Genomic DNA, 22,852 nt, shown 5'->3' with positions numbered 1-22,852 from the left:
AGATTTCAGAATTAATTCTGTAGGGTGAGAGACATAGTGAAGGCTGTTCCAAGGAAGTTATTTATGAGCTGGGCTGAATCCTGTTTGCCCAGAGAAATAAGGCAAACAGTAGATGTTTGCCTGAACAGTAGATGAAAGTTTGAATATATATAGCTTCTCTCCCTCTACATCCAATGAACCACCAGTTTATCTGGTTCTTCCTTCACAATATTTTTTTACACTTGCCCCTTTTCCACCCCTCATAGTTGTATGTTAATACAAATCACCTCATAGTTGTATACTATGTATTACTACGACATTTCTGATTTAATAGTTTTTTCCTTCCTTTAAATACTCAGACACCACTAACAGACTTTTAAAAAATATCTGCTTTTACATGACCATGGAAACTTCAGAAGTTCCCTACTTACTCTGAAGTATAAAGTTCAAACTCAAAGTCTTCCACAATCTGCGAGCTATATACTTAAATTTCCCCCTAGAACAACCAAGTCAACAGATGAAATAACACCTGATCCAGTGTAGGCTTCAAGCCATCAGCAAACTTTTACTGACCATTTACTGGGTGGAAAAGTCAGGGCCTCTGGAAGTTACTGGGAAGACAGTTGTGAACCAGTCACAAATCTCTAGGAGTTTATATTATGGTAAATGAGAACCAGACATGAACATAGAAAGCTAACTTTAGAAGAAGGCACCTGTCCCACAAGCCAGATTATAAACATGCTTAGTGTTCAATGGAGAGATGGATAAAGGGCTTAAGCTGGACTTTGATTAACTATATAAATAAATGTTTATTTGCTTATATAGTTTGGTTTTCAACTCATTATTAGAAGGGACACTGTTAGCTCTTGTTCAGTTCAACATCTACTGAGCATAGTGTACTGAACAGAAACTATTCTACATGAAATAGGAGAAGGCACAACTTTTCTTTGCTCTTAAGCCAGCCCCTTCTCCAAGAAGTACAATTAGGGCCTGCATTCAAAACAATAAATGAAGGACAGAATTTCACTAGTAGTTAAATAGAAAGGCAGAAGAAAGGGGAGTATTCCATGATGGAATCTAAAAATATACATCAGAGCGTCTATAGATCTGGAAATGTTATGAAAACTTTAAAGCCATTATTATTGTATGAGTGTTCGGATACTTACCATTCAGAAATGGTACCAGAAGACTACTCCGCTTATGATTCAATCAGTTCTCCAAATGCAACCAGAGTGATTGTTTTTCAAAACACAGATCTAAGCATGTTACCACTTACTTCAAGAAATCCTTCAATAGCACCCCATTTTTCTTAGGATAGAAAAACTCCTTAACAGATCTACAAGATCCTCCATGGCCTGACCCCTACCTATCTTTCAGTCAACCTCATCACTCGCCTTTTTTGTTCTCATTTTCCCTGCTGTAGTTAACTCTTACCTGCCCTTCAGGTCTCAGCTCAATTGACACTTGCACAGGTAATTACTTGATCAGAGCAAAACCTCTACTAAATCCTGTACTTCTCTGAAGTATTTATAACAGTTTTAGTTTTATATTTGTGTGAATATTTAATGTCTATCTCTACTATAGGCTGTAAAGTCTAAAAAGGCAGAGATTTTAGACTAAATTTTTCCACAGAATGAAAAATATGTAAAATGTTATTTAGAATATGTACATTATTTTAAGTAGTTCTAGCCTAAGGGATAAGTAGCATATATCCTCCCAGGCTCTACTACTTCAAAACCTATAAAACATCTATATTTAAATAATAACTATAAGCTTATGTTTATCTGTAAAATATGGATAATCTTAAGGATGAGCTACACATATTAAATAAAAAGATATTACAATGTTTTTTTTATTTTTTAATTAATTTATTTATTTATGGCTGTGTTGGGTCTTTGTTTCTGTGCGAGGGCTTTCTCCAGTTGCGGCAAGTGGGGGCCACTCTTCATCGCGGTGCACGGGCCTCTCACTACCGCGGCCTCTCTTGTTGCGGAGCACAGGCTCCAGACGCGCAGGCTCAGCAACTGTGGCTCACGGGCCTAGTCGCTCCGCGGCATGTGGGATCCTCCCAGACCAGGGCTCGAACCCGTGTCCCCTGCATTGGCAGGCAGATTCTCAACCACTGCGCCGCCAGGGAAGCCCTATAATGTTCTTAAAACAATGTAAGGCACATGGTAAATGCTAAATAACATTATTCATAGTGCCTATGAATAATAATAAGCCCTAGTCCTAATTAATTCATATTTATAAAAAGTGTATCTCTCCAAACATTATTTTTTGGCTGCGCCATGCAGATTGCAGGATCTTAGTTCTCCGACCAGGGATTGAACCTGGGCCACAGCAGTGAAAGCTCCGAGTCCTAACAACTGGACCACCAGGGAACTCCCCAAACATTTGATTTATATAACAGAATAATTCTGATGTTCTTTCAAACTGTTAAAATGATTCTGAGAAAGATAAGAGATTCAAGAATTGCTACATCTTTTGTTACAACTTTTAAGATAGTTATTCTTATCAGTTTCCCCCTATTATTTACTATAGCCCAGATTTGTTATTTTTTAAGACACGTACAAGCCATTAAAATATGTACTTAAAATACACAGATACTTAAAATTTATCTCAAAATGCATATTTTATTTTGGTAGCCAATGACCATCAATCAAACAAAGAAAAGAAAACTAATTTCATGAAGAAAGACAAATCTATGGAGTGGTTTACAGGAAGTGAAGAATGAGATGGCTCAACTAAACCAACTTGGAATCATTAACTACAAAATGTCAAACTAACTGCAAGACAAGTGTCAAAATGGGACATTTAAGCAGTTTTGAAATGTTACACATCTTTCTCTAGCTTTTGTTACTTTTCAAAATTACATGTAAAAGTTATACAAATCATAGTAGTAGCTAAAAATACCAATATATGAAAGTAGTGATTTGCAATACAAAGTTCTATTTTGATATTTTTCTTCACATCTTCAAATCAGTTGTCATCTGAGGTACTCAGTTAAGTTGTGGTTTGCACTTCCTCAACTTGACAAGAAAAGCTAATTTGAGGGGAGGAAAAGGTAAGGTCATTGCAATTATGAGAAGAAAACACCATGTAATATAGCATGAAAAAATTACTCACCTGTATGACCAGTTTGCCAGTGTATAGGTCTAGCAATATAGGGAAATGATCCATAGGGAAAATCAGAATGTGATTCTTCTGTTATAGAACAAAATATGTATTGTAAGCTACGTAAAATATTTCATAATTTGTTCACAAAATTGTTAAAAAACAAATTACTGTCCTTTTCCTGTAAGTTTTTTTCTCTCAGACTTTTATTCTTTTTAGCATTTGTCTTGGAGCTATTCTGACAGTTATCTTACAGAAACAACTTGCCAAGGATGACATGATAAACCTATATATGGTTTTATAACCAAATGGATAAGCCCATATCATAAATCAATGGATGTCTGAAAACTTGTTTATGGCCTAAGTAATGTGTACATACAACAAGGACCTAAATTTAGTTCTTTGAAAAATTCCTAGAAGTTGCTTTTTGGAATATTAGCTATTTGCATATTGGGTCCTATTAAATTCTTTCCCTTCAGTGATAATCACTGATCTAAATTTAAAACATTCTTTAGTATATTTAAAGTATTTCATAAGCCAATCCCCTTGTCACAAGTAAAATATGAATATTATAAGAAGTTCAGTTCTTCAAAGGTATCAGAGTTTTACATAAAAGGCAGGAAAAGTCATGATTCTGTCTCTTAAAAGATTTTAATTTAACAGAATAAATACCACATTTCAATTTCTATAGGAAAAACATAATAAATCCCTGAGAAATATTTTTATAATGTATTGCCCAATACATTCAGGAATGTATTCTCCATTTATTATTGCAAACACATGCATAAAATAAAACTGAAGCTCACCATGGTCATCTTCTTGAAACATCTCACCTTCAATTCTAATTTTCTTTTGAGAATGTAATTGTAAATCTGTGTTGATTTTAGGTTCCACTTTTTGAGGTAAAATTCCATTTTTCTGTTTTGCAAGGCAAACCAACCAATCTCTGACAATAACTTCACTTATCTTTTCACATGAGAGGGCAAGTTCACAGATGCGAATTCCATCTAAAAGTTCAATAACCTGTGTGATGCTTTCAAAAAAGTGAAAAATCTACTTTAAATTTCTACCACAACAATAACTTTATACTTAAGTTCACTATACGTCTTACCCCAATTTAAATGCTATGCTTAAATCAAAAGGGAAAAAAAGTAAATATGCAAGTTAGGGCACATAAGAGGAGAATACTAAGTAAAAACAATAAAGAGACTATAACATCATTGTTCACATTACACTTTTAAAAACTTTTCTTCTAAACTGTCAGAAGAAATATGCATCTTATATTACCATTTATGTAAAGGATGATTTAAACAGCAATATAACTGAATTTGGGACATATGCTGTTTCATAACAGTTTTTTTTTCTTTTGACTTTTTTAAAAAATTAATTTGTTTATTTTGGGCTGCATTGGGTCTTCATTGCTGCGTGCGGGCTTTCTCTAGTTGTGGCGATTGGGGGCTACTCTTCGTTGCAGTGCGCGGGCTTCTCATTGCGGTGGCTTCTCTTGTGGCGCATGGGCTTAGCTGCTCCACAGCATGTGGGATCTTCCCAGACCAGGGCTTGAACCCATGTCCCTTGCATTGGCAGGCGGATTCTTAACCACTGTGCCACCAGGGAAGCCCATCATAACAGTTTTACGAGATAACATATACACTTAACTCAGTTACAAAATGAACACTTTAGCCTAGCACTTAAAACAAAACTGTGTTTAAAATAACATTACCAAAAAGTCACATTACTCACTTTGCTAGATATACAGCACATACACCACCCTGTTTAAGATTTGGGTATAAAACAGGCAAAGCAACTTGAGGATTCAACATATCCAAAGCTACCTGTAGTGGGGGAAAGAGAATCAGACTGAGTTTTGTTTAAATAAAGCATGTGTTTTCTTTTCTTATTGAGGTGAAATGATACACTTTGGGAAAGCAATTACCCAGTTAAAGTATTTCATTTTTTAGAATGTAATACTAATGACTGTCATTTTACCCCTCTCAAAAAGGCATACTTATAATTATACAATTTGTCTTAGTACTTGACTACATAAAAGTTGTAATGGCATGTCTTGTACTTGGCAATATTGATAATACAGGAATCTTTAGCTATATTTTATACACATACATACATACACACAGACACACAGACACACACACACACAGTTGCCCCTTGAACAACGTGGGTTTGAACTGTGCGGGTCCACTTAACGCAAGGATTTTTTTTCAATAGTAAACACTACAGTACTACACAATCTGCGGTTGGTTGAATCTGAAGATGTGGAACCCTGGATATGTTGGAACCATGGATAGGGAGGGCCGACTATAAGTTATACTCAGATTTTTGACTGCACGTAGGAGTGGTGCCCCTAAACCCCATGTTGTTCAAAGGTCAACTGTATATGTAAAGTTTCAATGCTTTAGTTCAGCTTTTGGCAATAGAAATTCACATTATCTCAAATATGTATTTTTATGTTCAAAAGTTTTGAATATTAATTTTAGAGATTCTAAAATTCAAGAATCATGTCCCTTATTTCTTTACTCTTCATTCAGTTGCAGAATACAGGGCTGTACTCAAAAGATGTCGAATGAATGCAAAGAGTAAATGAAATTACAAAAAAAATTCACTGAAAACAAAAATACAGTCAAATAGAAAATAAAGTGACTTATTGATAGATAACTCTAGAAATCTAATGTAGTTGGCACATCATTATATTTACTAAATTAGAAATTATTCTGTTTACGTGTTTAAAAAAAACAGTAATAATGGGTCATCATTCATTATTAATTTATTCACCAAATATTTACTGAGCATCTACCATGTGCCAAGTATCTTGCTAAGTGGTAAAAATATAATGGGAGCTTATATTCTATTTTGTTTCATAGGAACTTATATTCTAATTAAGGAATAGGCAGTAAACAAAAATCTAATAAATATGTAATTCAGAGGGTAATGAGTGACATGAAGAACTACAGGATTATAAAGGAGGATATGAAGGATAGAATGACAGGGCAGGGGAAGGAAGTACTATTTTATACAGAGGCTGGTCAGTGAAGATACCTAAAGAAAATGATTAAGGTTACCCTGTGGAAACTGAGGGGGGAAGTATGCTCCAGATGGAGAGAACAGCAAATACAAATGCTCTGAGGCTGTAGGATACTTGGTGAGTCTGAGAAGGCCACAGTCACTGCAGTGGAGACAAAAGTGGGAAAGTGGTAAAAGAAGAGTTCTCAGATGGTGGGGATGTGGTGGGCATGGGGAGGGACAGATTATGCAGAATCTCACAGACTTTACTCAGGAAGAGAAAAGTCACTGGAGAGTTTGAGACATGATCTGACTTTTTAAACTTTTTTGAATGTGATAAACATAACATATAAAGTTGCCATGTCAAGTGTACAATTCAGTGGCATTAAGTACATTCTGACTTGGGCAAGGAAAGATGATGGTGACTTGCAGTAGCAAATAGCATTGGATGTGATGAGAACACAGAGCCAATTAGAATTAGAATTGTCTGTCGGATGTGAGAGAAAGAAGTGAGAATGAATCCAATGTGTTTATCCTAAGCTACTGAAAGAATGGAGATGTCATTTACTATTGAGGAAAATGATTTAAGACAATGGGAAGAATAAGCTTGGGGAGAAATATTCGAGAATTCAAGATTTGGACACAAGTTTAAGATGCCTATTAGGGCTTCCCTGGTGGCACAGTGGTTGAGAATCCGCCTGCCAGTGCAGGGGACACGGGTTCAAGCCCTGGTCCGGGAGGATCCCACATGCCACAGAGCAACTAAGCCCGTGAGCCACAACTACTGAAACCCATGCACCACAGCTGCTGGGAGCAACTAAGCCCGCTCGCCACAGCTGCGGAGGCCCATGCACCTGGAGCCCGTGCTCCACAATGGGAGAAGCCACCGTGATGGGAGGCCCACGCACCGCAGCGAGGAGTGGCCCCCAGTCGCCACAGCTGGGGAAAGTCCGCGTGCAGCAAAAGGGGCCCAATGCAGCCATAAATAAATGAATGAATGAATAAATAAATACTTTAAAAAAAAGATGCCTATTAGATATCCAAGTAAAGATCTCAATGACTAATCAAAGGGCCAACAGTGTGGACATAAATTGGTTTCTGTGACTGTACATTTAGCGTATTATCAACAAGGACCAAAAATAAGACTACCAAGAAGCCTGCCAATCCAAAGCTCCATGCTCAGCTAACAACATTACCATTCATTAGCCACTCAAACCAGGAACTTAGAGTCACTATTTTCTTTACCTTGAATTCTCTTTTGAGAATCTGTGGGGTTTTGATGCTTCTATTTGGATTAAAATTATCCAGTCCTACAAATCTACCTCTTAGTATTTCTCAAATTCATCCTACTGCTAATGCTTTAGGTCAGGACCTCATCATATCTTGTTGAAACATTACAATAGCTTTCTACATAGACTATGTAAATTCCATTCTTTCACCAGAATTATTCTGAAACAGGAATCTGGACATTCTACTCCCCTACTTAAGAACTCATCAATAGTTTTCCATTATCTAAAAGATAATGTCCACATGTCCTAGCTTGATATACACACAAGTGTTCTTCATTATCTAGTCCCTCATGACTGTATTTGCAGCTTCATCTCCTCATTAGACCCAATTCTACAGCCATAATGTTTCATGCTTCTGAGTCTTTCTAATAAATGTTTGTATGTCTACCTTTTCTTCTATATCGAAAGCTCCTTTAAATGTATAATTCATGGGGCTTCCCTGCTGGCGCAGTGGTTGAGAATCCGCCTGCCAATGCTTGTCACAACTAGAGAAAGCCCTTGCACAGAAACAAAGACCCAACACAGCCAAAAAATAATTAATTAATTAATTAATTAATTTTTTAAAAAAGTAACAAATGTTCAAGTACAATTGGTAAAAAAAAAAAAATGTATTAATTCATTTTTGTCTTAGCATAGTACACGGCACACAGCAGGTCTCTAATAGATGTTTGCTGAATCAAGAAAGTTCAGTAATTCAGAGAAAGATGATAATCCTCCACTTAGATGATTAAGGTCTATTCCATGGAGGAGACAATCTTTGATCTAAGCTTTGAAGGAAGAGTAGACGTTAAACAGGTAGAGAGGGACTTCCCTGGTGGTGCAGTGGTTGAGACTCCGCCTGCCAATGCAGGGGACATGGGTTCGAGCCCTGGTCCAGGAAGATCCCACATGCCGCGGAGCAACTACGCCCATGCACCACAACTACTGAGCCTGCACTCTAGAGCCCGCGAGCCACAACTACTAAGCCTGTGTGCCACAACTACTGAAGCCCACGTGCCTAGAGCCCATGCTCCACAACAAGCGAAGCCACTGCAATGAGAAGCCCGCACACTGCGACAAAGAGTAGCCCCCGCTCACTGCAACTAGAGAGAGCCCGTGTGCAACAATGATCCAATGCAGCCAAATAAATACATTAAATAAATAAATAAATTTATTTTAAAAAATAAAATAAACAGGTAGAGAAAAGGGAATAGGAGAAAACTAATAATGATGAAAATCATAGCTAATATTAATTTAATGCTTACTATATATCAGGTACTGTTCTATGCATTTTACAGAAACACCTCATTTAATCCTCAACAACGCTATGAAATAGGTATTATTACTGATTACTATTCCTGTTTAATACATGAGGTGACTGAGGCACAGAAAGATTAAGTAATTTACCCAAGGTCATATTGGCTATTATGGAGCCTAAGTGAACCAGGCTGAATAAACTCCAAAACTTACTTCCCTCTATTCACTCCCTCCTTTTCTCTCCTCAGAGATAATCATTGTCCTGAAGTTGGTAATGTTGCCAAATAATTTTATGCTTTTACAACATATGTATATAGCTACAAACAATACATGGTTCTGTTTTTAAAATTTTATATGTATGTGGCCATTCCATACTTATTCTTGAATAATTCGTTTTTCACTAAGTTCTATGTCTGAGATTTTTTTTTAAAATTGGAGTATAATTGCTTTACAATGTTGTGTTAGTTTCTGCTGTACAATGAAGTGAATCAGCTATATGTATACATGTATCCCCTCCCTCTTGGACCTCCCTCCCATCCCCCACCCATCCCACCCATCTAGGTCATCACAGAACACCGAGCTGAGCTCCCTGTGCTATACCGCAGGTTCTCACTAGCTATCTTACACATGGTAGTGTGTCTATGTTAAACCTAATCTCCCAATTCATCCCACCCTCCCCTTTCCCCCCATGTCCACACGTCTGTTCTCTACATCTGCATTTCTATTCCTGCCCTGGAAATAGGTTCATCTGTACTATTTTTCTAGATTCCACATATATGCATTAATATACGATATTTGTTTTTCTCTTTCTGACTTACTTCACTCTGTGTGACAAACTCTGGGTCCATCCACATCTCTACAAATGACCCAATTTCGTTCCTTTTTATGGCTGAGTAATGTTCTATTGTATATATGTACCACATAGTCTTTATCCATTCATCTGTCAATGGACATTTAGGTTGTTTCCATGCCCTGGCTATTGTAAATAGTGCTGCATTGAACATTGGGACACATGTGTCTTTTTGAATTATGGTTTTCTCAGGGAGATTTATTGATGTAGATATAGTACATTTATTTCACTATGTTAAATAATACCATTGTTAGTATTCCATCATGTCCATTCCTCTTTTGATGGTTAGGTTGTTTACAAAATGTATTAAAATCTTTTATTAGCCATTTTTTTCTTGTTCTGTTCTCTTTGTCTTTGTGGTTCAACACCTTTTTTATTCATCTACCCTCATTTGAGATGGCAGGAGTATAGGCAGGTTATGTAAAAAAGCTAAAGAAAGGAAGGTTGAGATCAGATTCTGAAGGACACCATAAATCTTTGAATGAAAAGCTCCTAATTGGTTTCTCAGCAGGAGAGTGACAGTATGAGAACTAGATTAGTCTAAAGATGAGGAGAATGGATTGGAAGTGTGAAGGCCCAGGAGGTGAGATGGCAGCTAGGAGAGGAATTAAGTAGTCAAGGAAGGAATAATCAACTAGGATAACAATAACCAGAAATCAAGTGATGGGAACATGCATAGAAATTTATGTTTACTAGTATGGAGGTTCCTTGAAAAACTAAAAGTAGAGTTGCCATTCAAAAAGATACATGCACCCCAATTTTCACAGCAGCACTATTTACAATAGCCGAGATATGGAAGCAACCTAAATGTCCACCGATAGATGAATGGATAAAGAAGATGTGGTACATATACACAATGGAATACTACTCAGCCATAAAAAAGAATGAAATAATGCCATTTGCAGCAACATGGATGGACCTAGAGATTATCATACTAAGTGAAGTAAGTCAGAAAGAGAAAGATAAATACCGTATGATATCACTTATATGTGGAATCTAAAATACAGCACAAATGAACTTATTTATGAAACAGAAAAAGACTCACAGACATAGAAAACAAACTTATGGTTACCAAAGGGGAAAGGGGGGGGGAGGGATGAAGTAAGAATTTGGGATTAACAGATACAAACTACTATATATAAAATATCAATAGATAAATAAGGTCCTACTGTATGAACTATATTCAATATCCTGTAATAAACCACAATGGAAAGGAATATGAAAAAGAATATGTATATATATGTACAACTGAATCACTTTGCTGTACACCAGAAAATAACACAACATTGTAAATCAACTATACTTCAACAAAATAAATAAATAAACATCTTCTCCCCCAAAGATATTTATGTTTACTATACACCTCTTGAGTTTTGGTCAAGTGCTACCTTCAAGCAGGACTTTTACCAACTGACAATTTTTAGAGACTTTCTTAAAGAAACGAAAATTCTTCATGATCTAGCTTTAACTTAATAATTCTATATTATGAGTAATTTATTTATGAACACCAACTATAATTCTTTGCCCCAATAGTATATGACTCTTCCCCAGAAGCTGACAGTTCTCCTCCTTCTATATGCTCTGAGTATTCATCTGACACTATTATTCAAGAGAGATTCAATTGAAAAAATCTAGTAAGGAGTATTCTTTCCTTTGGAACAGGGATGGATGTTTCAGCAGGTTTCCACAAAGTTGTAACAATACTGTTAAAATCCTTTGTTGTGTTTCATGCTCATCAAGCAAAATTCTGATGACCAATTAAACTCCCAGGTATCTGTGAAATTCCTATGGATGGCCTACATAGAACAAGTCCTCTTTCTGCCCTTATTGAGCTATATAATATGCAAGCCAAACAAGGATGAGAAAAAACAAAACAAAACTGTGGTCCTTGTGTCCAGGAAGCTGTGCCACTGTAGCTATTGGCTTTTGTTATATTAGAGATAGGAACCAGTCCCGATAAAAATCACCTCTTTGAACTTTACTTCATTTCTCACCTAGTTTCCCTTATAAAGTTCCTAAAATAATCTAAGTTTCTAATAGCCAATTAAGAAAAGTGAAGAAGGAACTTCCCTGGTGGCACAGTGGTTAAGAATCCACCTGCCAATGCAGGGGACACGGGTTCGAGCGCTAGTCCAGAAGATCCCACATGCCGCGGAGCAACTAAGCCCGTGCTCCACAACTACTGAGCCTGTGCTCTAGAGCCCATGAGACACAACTACTGAGCTCGTGTGCTAAAACTACTGAAGGCTGCGCACCCAGAGCCCATGCTCCACAACAAGAGAAGCCACCACAATGAGAAGCAGGTGCACCGCAATGAAGAGTAGCCTCTGCTCGCTGCAACTAGGGAAAGCCTGCATGCAGCAATAAAGACCCAACACAGCCAAAAATAAATAAATTAAATAAAATAAATAAATTTATTTTAAAAAAAGAAAGAAAAGTGAAGAAGACTTCTTACCCAGACCTCAGTCCATAGCGTCAAGCCATGAACTGATAATGGCATCATCAAGGATAAGGCAACTTAAACTAGAATTCTGAAACTTTGAGGTCATCTAATAGCACTATGGCCCACATCTCCACCATCACTGTTCACAGCTTAAAATGGCATTCTCTCATCATCTATCCTTTTATCTTCATAATACTCTGCTTCTCCTCCCCTAACTCAACCTCCCACTCCTCCACCTCCTCACAAATCCCTCCACTCCACTTTCTGGAGCTTTGTTCACAATAAATATGCCTCTATCCTCAACATCTTTAATTAACACTCCTCTACATCCTGACTTTAACTGTCAAAAGATGCCTCTTGCCTCTTCCCTCAAAAATGGAGGCTATTTATTCCCCCAAATCTCACAATATGAGGTCAGGTGCGGGGCTCAGTATGCTCCCAATGCTGCTTCCAAATTATTATTCCTTTATCCTAGAAATGTTGAAGTTCATGATGCTCAACTACTCCTCCTAGTATTTCATCATTACCCCACATTTATTAACAACTTTGGCAGCTAATTCAGTATATCTCTCTGCTCTAAATCCCACCATGATATTAAAGGAAAATATTCCTCCCACTCTTAGAGATAGAAATGGGGCAAATAATGAAGGAAGATCCTTTTCCATATAAAAGAAGTGTGGCCCTTGTTTTCTTTGTACTCAGTATTAGGTAATATCATAGGACTCACTTTAGAAAACTTACCGCATCAAATGTTAAAGATTTTATGTCTTCAGTTGCTCCTAAAATATCCTTATGAATAAAATCCACGTTGTCTGGCCACTCTTCTACATGACTCATTTTCCATGAATCACGCCAGTGTTTGTAATTCTTCTTAGCCAGTTCATGGTGGTCTTTTCGAATTTCAAAACTTATGACTCGTCCTAGTGATCCAACTTAATTAAAAAAAAATTATGACACTACACAGTATTAATCAGTACATAAAGAATGTCAAAATTTTATTTTGCAAAGATATTACATGGATGTGAAAAAATAATTCAAATAGTTCAAGGTTACAAAAGTCTCTACCCTATCCCAAATACCCAATCAGTCTCCCTGATCAGAGACAATCATTCCACCGTAGTTATTTACCCTTCCCGAGATAGTCGTTGCCTATAGTACAAGTGTGCAAGTATCTTTCTCTGTTTTTAACACACGTTGTTACCTATCATATATACTGTCCTGTACCTTCCTTCTTATTTACCAATGCCATTTCAGTGATTAATGATCTACTGCATTTTTTTAAACAGCTATTATGTTCCATTGTATGACTATGCCACAGTTTATTTAACCAGTCACCTACTGATGAACATTTAGCTTGTTTCTAGTCTCATGCTATAACAAACAATATTGCAATAAAAATTATTTTGCCTAAGTCTTTGTACACATGAGCCAGTATATCTATAGGATAAAGTCCTAAAAATGGAATTGCTGACTCAAGGGATATGTGAATATTTTTATTTTGAAAATTATTACCAAATTGTCCTCCAAAAAAACAATGACACCAATTTACACTCGACCAACAATGTATTAGAGTGCCTATTTCTCCATATTCTCTCCAACAAAGAGTTACCAAACTTTTTATCTGTGTCAATCTAAAAATTGCATATAGTTTATCATTGTAGTTTTAATTTGCATGTCTTTTGCTATGGATGAAGTTAGGCCTTTCAGATACTTAAAAGATACTTGTACTTTTGTGTGTGTCTGAAAAACTTTCAAACTATTTATCATAGTAATACTGCAGTTTCACAGAAAACTACTACATTTTAACTTACGGCAATTAATTTTCTACCCACCTCTATATGAGGTGATTTGATACCATTTGGAGGCTGTCCCAGATCAATCAGTCTATAGTTAAAATGAAGAGTTTAAATTGCAGCATGTCTCTTTAAAATTTCAGTCCAGCTGTAAGTCATCATGTTCTCAAGGGATAAACATTAATGTTAACAGTAGCATAAGCTAAACACTTAGAAAAGAAAATTATGGTGAAAATAAATCCATCCTGAAGGTAAATAGCAATAATTTCTTGATCACTCATAGTTTGGGATTATTTATGCCATGACACTCCTCCAACACTATAGATATTAGAAATACATTCCTCCTGTTTCACAAATTTTTTATAAATTCACTTTGTCAAATGTATTTAGGAATCGGTCACAGATTGTGAAGAAATGGCTGCCTTTAACTATGCACAGAAAAGAGTCCAACAAAAGATGTGAGGAGCCCAAAATGAACTTCCTGACCCAGTATAAGTTGGATTATGTTTATATGTGATGACATTAGGTCAAAAAACAAAAGGTTTAAGTTTAATTCAATATATGTCTATATGTAATCTTTATAAAATCTACCCACATACACCTACAACTGCTCTAACAATGTTTATTAGCTAAAAAAGAATGCACTAATAAAACCAACATGAATGATTAAAAAAAAAAATCTACCAAAAGAGAATGCTGTCTATTGTTAGGTGAGAAAGGGAACACTGCAGAGGCAGCCAAACAAGCCAAAGCAATCCTGACAATCAGAGGAATTAAGTGGTCAAAGGGAGCAATAATCAACTACAATAACAGTAATCAGAAATCAAGTGGTGGGAACATGAACAGATATTTATGTTTACTATATACCTCTTGATTTTTGATTAGGTGTTACCTTCAAGCAGTACTTTTACCAACTGACAATATTTAGAGACTTTCTTAAAGAAAGGAAAATTCTTCATGATCTAGCTTTACCTTAATAGTTCTATATTACGCATTAATTTATTCATGAACAGCAAAAATAATTCTTTGCCCCTGATAGTATATGACTCTTCTCCAGCAGCTGACAGCCCTCCTCCTTCTATATTCTCTCATACTGAGTATTCACTTGGCACTATTATCAACAAAAACATGTACATGTGTGCACAAAAGACAAGTACAAGAATGTTCAGAGAAGCACTATTCACAATGTTCAACTCAAATGCCCATCAACAGCAGAATGGATAAACTGTGCTTTACTTACAAAAATGGCAACTAAAATGAAATAACCATTGCTACATGCAATGGCTGAACCTCACAAACAGAATGATGAATGAAAGCAACCAGATTCAAAAGAGTACAACACTACAGGATTCCTTTTACGTAAGATTCAAAACAGGCAAAACTAATCAATGGTCATAAAAGTCAGAGTAGTGGCTACCTTCTACCTTTGGGTAGGATAAGGACTGAGAAGGCATTTGAGGAGGTTTCAATGGTACAATAACATTCCCTATCTTGATCTGGGTAATAACTACGTGAGTGTGGTCACGATATAAAAATTCATTGAGGTATACACTTATGATCTGTGTACTTTTCTGTAGCTATGTTATGTTCTAATAAAAAATTTAGTTAAAAAAAAGTGTGGAGGGAGCAACAGAAAGCAAACAGAGAGAGGGTTAGACAGAGAATGACTTGAATAAATGTACAAAATGGAAAGAAAAACAGTTGCTTACATTTGATTTCAAGGAGAATGCTCTCTATCACAAAGTTATGTGAATATTTTCTGAAACATCTGTATCTATTTAACTTCCCGTTATTATGAACAGATTGAATGTCTTCTTTGTCATCTAAATTCAACTCATTTATCCCAATCTCTTACCTGCTTTTGATAAAAACAAGCTCATTCCACCAGAGCCCGAGCCAGCTTCCAAAACAGTATCACCTGGGTGGATATTCATCATCAACAGTATCATATTCATATCCTATGATTGAAATACAGGATGAGTGACTCTGCGACCAATAAATATGTACTAAGCACCTAGGCTTACAAACACTATGTTGGACTTGGAGAAAAGAAGTGAAAATAAAAAAGGATTAAACTCTGGCCCTGCCTACCAAAAGTTTATATTTTACTTGATGAAACGAGAGATTCAAGAATCAGGTAGCAAATACAGAAGCACTTCAGTATAATATTGAAATTACAGAAAATAAGTAAGAATAGGAGCTCAGAGAAAGGAGCAATCAGCAGACTGCCCTAGCTTAAAGACATAGAGAATTTAAGGAAACAGTCACAAAGTAGAAACAGGTTTGCCCATCTCAGGGGGAGTGGTAAGGAGAGACCTGAATCCATGCTAACGCATCTGAACTTAACCTGGTAAGTAACTGGGGCATGTCACTGAGGTAATATTAATGGCATTTTATAAAGATTAATCTGTGAGACAAATACAGGATGTATTAGAATAGAAAAAAATTAGAGGTAGAAAGACCAGTTAGGAAGTTATTACATAATCTCTGCATGAAATGATGAATGCTCATTTAGAATTAGGATACCAGGAATAGACAGAAGGACTCACTTGCCAAACTTCATAACTAAAGAATTGTTTTGTTAACAGAAATATCATGGATGATAGTAGTAATAGCTGTTTATTGAAACTTCACCAGGTGCCAGGCTTCTGTCAACTATGCAAACTGCTTTCAAACATTATCTTGTTTAATCAGAATAATAATATGAGAAAAGTTATCACCATCCCCATTATAAGGATGAGAAATCAAAAAAGTAATTTGCCCAAAGTCACACAGCCAGGAATCAAGTGGGCAAGTCAGGGGTAGAACTGATGTTGAACTCCCAAACATCTCCTAACCATGCTGTTGATCATTTCACTATATATTACAAATGCTATAGAGGGAGAAAAATTTAAATGTTAGCATTTATTTCAACATCCCCCCAATAACAAACCTTTCGAAGTTGCTAATAAGCAGCACATCTGGTAAGGTTTTACTATCTTTTCCTTCTCTGGCAAAAGCTGCTGTGAAAATTCTAAAAGAAATAGGAGGGTTTCTAGGATCCTCTGTTGAGTCACAACAAAGTTGTGTATTAAATATAGGTTTGGATGCATAAGAAACTATTTAACAGGTACAGTTACCCAATTAAAAACCAAAATGTATTTTCTGAAATGATGGACTAAGGCTTGAACCAAATGATACTGAGACACATAATTCTTAAGGTGTATTAGTCAAAAAGTTTCATTAACAAATTCAAAGTCTTTCAGACATACATATCCTCTCCTATCTGCCAGGCACGTGGGAGTAGATGTGGGAGGGGGCACAGATAACTTCACACAGGAGTGGGAGGCAGCTCCAGTAGCCATTTCAGTGAAATGCCCTGGAGAAGGCAGTTCTATTTCCTTGGCTCTTTCATATAAGACTAGAATTATAAAATTTTAAAAAAACTTTAGCACACTTTAACTTTTGCTTCCTGCCATTCAGGTTACCTGGTCTCCATGGAATGAGGTTGGAGCCCACTTTACACATCCTAGCAATTTCAGTCCAAAACTGGGGTGGGAATAGCATTTATTCATTTCCTTGCCTCTTTCCAAAAGGGATTTGAAGCTACTGGGAGACTCCTCTGAAGTTATGAAATATCACTCTACTATTGAGTTATCTATACATTTTAAAACTTTAGGCTTGGGCTTCCCTCGTGGCGCAGTGGTTGAGAGTCTGCCTGCCAATGTAGGGGACATGGGTTCGAGCCCTGGCCTGGGAAGATCCCATATGCCACGGAGCAACTAGGCCCGTGAGCCACAAACTACTGAGCCTGCAGGTCTGGAGCCTGTGCTCCGCAACAAGAAAGGCCACGATAGTGAGAGGCCCGCGCACCGCGATGAAGAGTGGCCCCCACTTGCCGCAACTAGAGAAAGCCCTCGCACAGAGGAGAAGACCCAACACAGCCAAAAATAAATAAATAAATAAATAAAGGACTTCCTTTAAAAAAAAAAACAAAAAACAAAACTTTAGGCTTTCAAACAATCTTTTCAGACTTTTTCCTTTTTTTCCTTGGCAGGAATTTTAATCTCTTTCCTAACTAATTCAACAGAAGGTTTTAATAACTGGGCTGCACTTTAGTCTTAAGTGGCAACAATTTCTACTCTCCAATGGTCCTTATATAAGTATTCCAAACATGCAAATCAGCAGAAAAGATTAATTTAAAAATTTAGGGAGTGTTGGGAATTCCCTGGCGGTCCAGTGGTTAGGACTTGGCACTTCCACTGCCATGGTCCCAGGTTCAAACCCTAGTCGGGGAACTAAAATCCCGCAAGCCACAGGGCGTAGCCTAAATAAATAAATAATAAATAAATAAATAAAAATAAAAATTTAGGGAGTGTTGCCACTTATACTTCTACCCCAAACCTAAAAGTGCTTGATATTGACCCCTGTGAAATGTTCACACTTTACACATAACTGTTAGGAAGTTTATGCAAAATTGCTCCCTCAGACCAACTTTTAATATTAAGATAAAACTACGTAATTCTACGGAGGAGACCAGCTTTCAAAAGTCAGTGGAGGGACTTCCCTGGTGGCGCAGTGGTTAAGAATCCTCCTGCCAATTCAGGGGACGTGGGTTCGAGCCCTGGTCCCGGAAGATCCCACATGCTGTGGAGCAACTAAGCCCGTGTGCCACAACTACTGAGCCTGCACTCTAGAGCCCGTGAGCCACAACTACTGAAGCTGGCATGCCTAGAGCCCGTGCTCCACAACAAGAGAAGCCACCGCAATGAGAAGCCCTTGCAGTGCAACGAAGAGTAGCCTCCGCTCGTTGTAACTAGAGAAAGCCCGCGCGCAGCAGTGAAGATGCAAAGCAGCCAAAAATAAATAAATAAAATAAATAAATTTATTTAAAAAATATATATATATATAGACTGGATTCCTACTTAGAACCTTCCAACAGTCACCCAATGCACATGGAATAAAATACTCATATCTCCAACCACAGCACATCTCATACCATTCTCTCCCTCACCTAACCCACTCAGCCCACAGCAGGAACTCTGCAATACTCTTCCCTTTGCAAGCACTCTGCTCCTAGATCTTTGCAAGGCTGGCTCTTCCTTAGTTAGTTTATCAAATGTACCTCCTCAGAGACCTTCTCTAACCACCTGACATAAAGTATTCTCCTCCCCCAGGTTACCCAACACAATGTTATTGTTAATCTACTTGTCTTCATGGCACTTAGCACTACCTGAAATTATCGAATTCTTTCATTTATTTGTTTGTTCCCTGTCACCTCCTCTAGTACATAAGGTCTATGTTGAGAGCAAGGACTGTGGTTCACCACTTCACCTCCCTAAAATACTGCCCTGAATATATAAGGTAGGCGAGTATTTACTAAAGAAATAATGATTCCTCATCTAGGACTAGGAGGAGAAGTTGTTACAAAGGAGCATTCTGCTCAAGGACAGTGACTGTGACTAATGATTAAAATAAACCACTAGCAATGGATGATTAGCATAAGATTGTAACAAGGAACTAGGTAGGTAATTTACTTATAAATAATATTCCTTTTATGTTTAGTGTCTAATTTTAGCTGTTTTCATATAAAATTTTTTTTTTTCTAATGGGAAAAGCATAGTGAGGGCTTCCCTAGCGGCGCAGTGGTTAAGAATCTGCCTGCCAACGCAGGGGACACAGGTTCGAGCCCTGGTCCGGGAAGATTCCACATGCCGCGGAGCAACTAAGCCCGTGCGCCACAACTACTGAGCCCGCGTGACACAACTACTAGAGCCCGTGTTCCCCAACAAGAGAAGCCACCGCAATGAGAAGCCTGCGCACCACAACGAAGAGTAGCCCCCAGTCGCCGCAACTAGAGAAAGCCCGTGCGCAGCAAAGACCAAACGCAGCCAAAAATAAAATAAATTAAATAAATTAAAAAATACATTTTAAAAAGCATAGTGAGATATCTATTGTTGACAAAATATACCTCTAATAACATGCCTGATTAAATGATGCTTAAAATATCGCCACAGTGGTGCTAAAAAATTGTCCCCAAAAGTTCAACGTTCTCTTGAATGCTGAACTCGAAAACTTAAGAATTATGGGGAATAAATACACATTCTTATTGCCTAGTGAGTCCACATCACTCTGTATAGTAAATCACTTTACAGATCAGAGAATCGAGGCTCCCAAGTTAAAATTAAAATCTGGCTATTTCTTCCTAAAATTAGTAATCATAAAATATGTAAAAGTCATAGCCATTGGTTAAAAAAAAAGTGAGAATAAAAACTTGAGGGCTTCCCTGGTGGCGCAGTGGTTGGGAGTCTGCCTGCCAGTGCAGGGGACACGGGTTCGAGTCCTGGTTTGGGAGGATCCCACATGCCGCGGAGCGGCTGGGCCCGTGAGCCACAATTGCTGAGCCTGTGCGTCTGGAGCCTGTGCTCCGCAGCAGGAGAGGCCGCGATGGTGAGAGGCCCGCGCACCGCGATGAAGAGTGGCTCCCGCTTGCCGCAGCTGGAGAGGGCCCTCGCACAGAAGAGAGGACCCAACACAGCCATAAATAAATAAATAAATAAACCCAAAGTTTAAAAAACTTGAAACGTGCTGAGATGTGCTTTAAGTACATTAATCAGGTCTGTAGTACTGCATCCGTTTTGCTCTTGGTGGAACCAATATGAACCTAACTCCCATCGCATTACCTTAGGACATGTTATGGCAGGCCCTCTTTGCATCAGTAATACATAGTCTTCCAATGCTGGCCTCCTCAGCATGAAGTGCTTACCAGAGGAACTCCTCAGTATCTGGCCGGGGAACTTCCCCACGATCTCGCTGAACGGGACTGGCCCCCAGCTACTAGTCAAGTGTCCAGCGTTGCTCAACGTAAATAATTTTTTAAATTGTGTTTCTCTCTTCCCAGTCTCAGCTAAAATCAGCTCCCCAGCCCGAAAAGGCACCTCTCGGGTAGTTGAACAGGAAGAGGAGACGTGAAGTTCGTCATCCTTGGTGGCAGACTGGGCCAAGGCGGGCAGTGAGGGACCCCCGGATCCCTGGCGTGCGGGACCCGACTGGTCCTGGTCTTCACTCGAGCCCTCGCGCTCTCGAGGGGGTGACTCCTTCCGCGGCGTCGGTAGTCTGAGGCTTTCCAGTGACGAAAGACATCTGGTCCCAAGTCCCCGGACGCGCGGAGGGAGAGATGGAGGCGACTCTGCGTCTGGGGCTTTCCTCTGTGCCGCCTCGCGCTCTCCTTCTTCATCTCGCGCGTTTCTAGGCGAGAATTTGCAACATAATAACCGGGCTCTCTCGAAGGGCTCTTGCCCAAGGCAGCGCAGGAATGGACAGGTCCCGAACCCTGGGCACCTCCGGAGACGCCTCAGCGGTAGCAAGACCAGACCCAGGCGCCTGGTTGACAGCATGACTACCCGCGCAGGCGCAGTCGCAGGCGAGTGACGCAGGGCCGAGGCTCCGCCTCTCGCCGCGCGCAGCATTGACGCAGCTGCCTGGGGGCTGGACAGCTATTTCGCCGGAAGAACTCCGCTACAGCGCCTGCGTCCCGTGGAGGGGCGCAGCGGCCGAGTTGGCAGCCCGGGGATCCGTGAGGTCCTCGTTGCGTAACTGTCCCGGGAGTGGGTCTCTTTCCCGCGCAGGGGCCCATTTTCCTCTTGGAATGTGTGCAGAGTAAACAATTTACCGCTGACAAATCTCCACCAGCCTCGTCCGGGGACAAGAGGATTAAGAGAGACACAGCCTGTCAAAGCGCTGTCTAAGCTGAAGTCCTGTACCAGGGTTAGTTAGCTCGCTAGTAATCAGGAACAGAAACGTCACTCGGTCACCATAAGTAAAACTGGCCCCGAGATGCGTTTTTATAGACTGCAGATGGACGTGCCACCCGCTGACTGGAGCTTCTTTCCCAGCTGACCGCCTCCTTCCCCTAGTCCTAGCAAATCCCTTTTGACTGGGCTCTGACCACCTGCATGCCCTCCCCAGGCCCAGAGTCGGCGACCCTAGATTAAAGTGACTGTATTCACTGTGTGCTCATTTTACAGAGTTGTTTTTAATCATTAAAATATAATAGTTAACTAAGTGTTTTACCCTCCCCAAAACTAAATAAAATTATCTTAAAATGGGAAAAGGCCGATGTTAAAACAGGGGTGGCGGGGTAGAGGGGTGTTATAGGCTCCATTTCATCCCCTCCAAGTTCATGTATCGAATTCCTAACCTTCAGTACCTCAAAGTGGGACTGTATTTGAAGATAGGGTCTTTAAAGAGGTAATTAAATTAAAATGTCACCAGAATGGGCCCTAATCCAATATGACTGTTGTCCTTGTAAGAAGAGATTAGGACACAGAAGGAAGACCATGTGAAGACACAGGCAGAAGATGGCCATCTACAAGCCAAGGAGGGAAGCCTCAGAAGAAACCAAACCTGCCAACACCTTGATGTTGGACTTCTAGCTGTCAAAACTGTGAGAAAATTAATTCTGTTGTTTAAGCCAAAAAAAAGAAAACAAAAAGAGCATTGACTGTATTTTCTAATTCTCTCTCTTTAAAAATTTTTATTCCCAGGTTTTGGCACCTCCCCCCCCCAAATTTTTAAATAAAAACGAATTTATTTAGTCCTAAAAATAAAACAAAAGATAATTAAAAACTGGGAAAAAGTTATCTATAGAGTCCAAAATCTCATTTAACATTGAATATCACTAACCTGTTTGCTTAATATTAATTCAACTGGCAGAAGTTTATTAAGGGTCTGGCAATATCTAATGTGCCTGGTCTAACGAGGCACATTAGATATTTATTTCATTTAAGTTTACAACAATCCTGAGTCAGAAATAAGTATTCCAGTTTTACGTGTAAGAAAACTGACCCAAGGAGATTAAATGATTTGGGCAACAGCCCATAGCTGACAAGTGACATGACAGGGTTTCTATCTAGGTCAGTTTGGTTCAGCACTCCATGCTCTTTGTACTGTAACACCCCTTCTCAAAGGCCAGTCAACAGTACATTTGAATTCAGAGTTAACATCGGAATACATTCACAGAGCTACGAATTCAGTTTAAATTTGAGAAAATGTCTTGTTATTACTTTCAAAGACATAAATTCTTTCTAATCTGTGCTTTCTAAAACATCAACCATCATAAACTCCATTATCAGGACTTCTCTCTTTTAAT

General features: G+C 38.6%; 2 protein-coding genes across 6 annotated transcripts in view; one reads left to right on the top strand and one right to left on the bottom strand.

Annotated features, from left to right (window-relative positions):
* SPDYA (speedy/RINGO cell cycle regulator family member A) overlaps positions 1-2,713 on the top strand; it is a gene marked incomplete at its 3' end in the record, with an annotated part of 31,208 nt that extends 28,495 nt beyond the window's left edge. The window contains exon 6 of the mRNA XM_082356864.1: positions 2,625-2,713. Coding sequence (XP_082212990.1) covers positions 2,625-2,713 — 89 coding nt within the window. The remainder of the gene's footprint in view (positions 1-2,624) is intronic.
* TRMT61B (tRNA methyltransferase 61B) lies at positions 1,826-22,145 on the bottom strand. Of its 5 annotated transcripts, none has more exons than XM_082356781.1 (7): positions 20,385-22,145; positions 15,578-15,680; positions 12,671-12,861; positions 4,837-4,928; positions 3,900-4,126; positions 3,106-3,183; positions 1,826-2,130 (listed from the first exon to the last, which is right to left on the bottom strand). In XM_082356781.1, the coding sequence occupies exons 1-7, from the start codon at positions 21,168-21,170 to the stop codon at positions 1,997-1,999; spliced, it is 1,611 nt and encodes a 536-aa protein (XP_082212907.1). In that variant the 5' UTR covers positions 21,171-22,145; the 3' UTR covers positions 1,826-1,996. The 5 variants fall into 5 exon arrangements, with proteins under 5 accessions (XP_082212907.1, XP_082212908.1, XP_082212911.1 ...); XM_082356782.1 differs by having other exon boundaries at positions 3,927-4,126; XM_082356785.1 differs by lacking the exon at positions 1,826-2,130 and adding an exon at positions 2,593-3,022 and having other exon boundaries at positions 20,385-21,162.
* Between the last annotated feature and the right edge of the window lie 707 nt (positions 22,146-22,852).

Source organism: Balaenoptera borealis, assembly GCF_965194805.1.
Source record: "Balaenoptera borealis genome assembly, chromosome: 15".
Lineage (NCBI taxonomy): Eukaryota > Metazoa > Chordata > Mammalia > Artiodactyla > Balaenopteridae > Balaenoptera > Balaenoptera borealis.
Note: the sequence above shows the minus strand (reverse complement) of the source record. Positions and strands in the feature narration are given on the sequence as shown.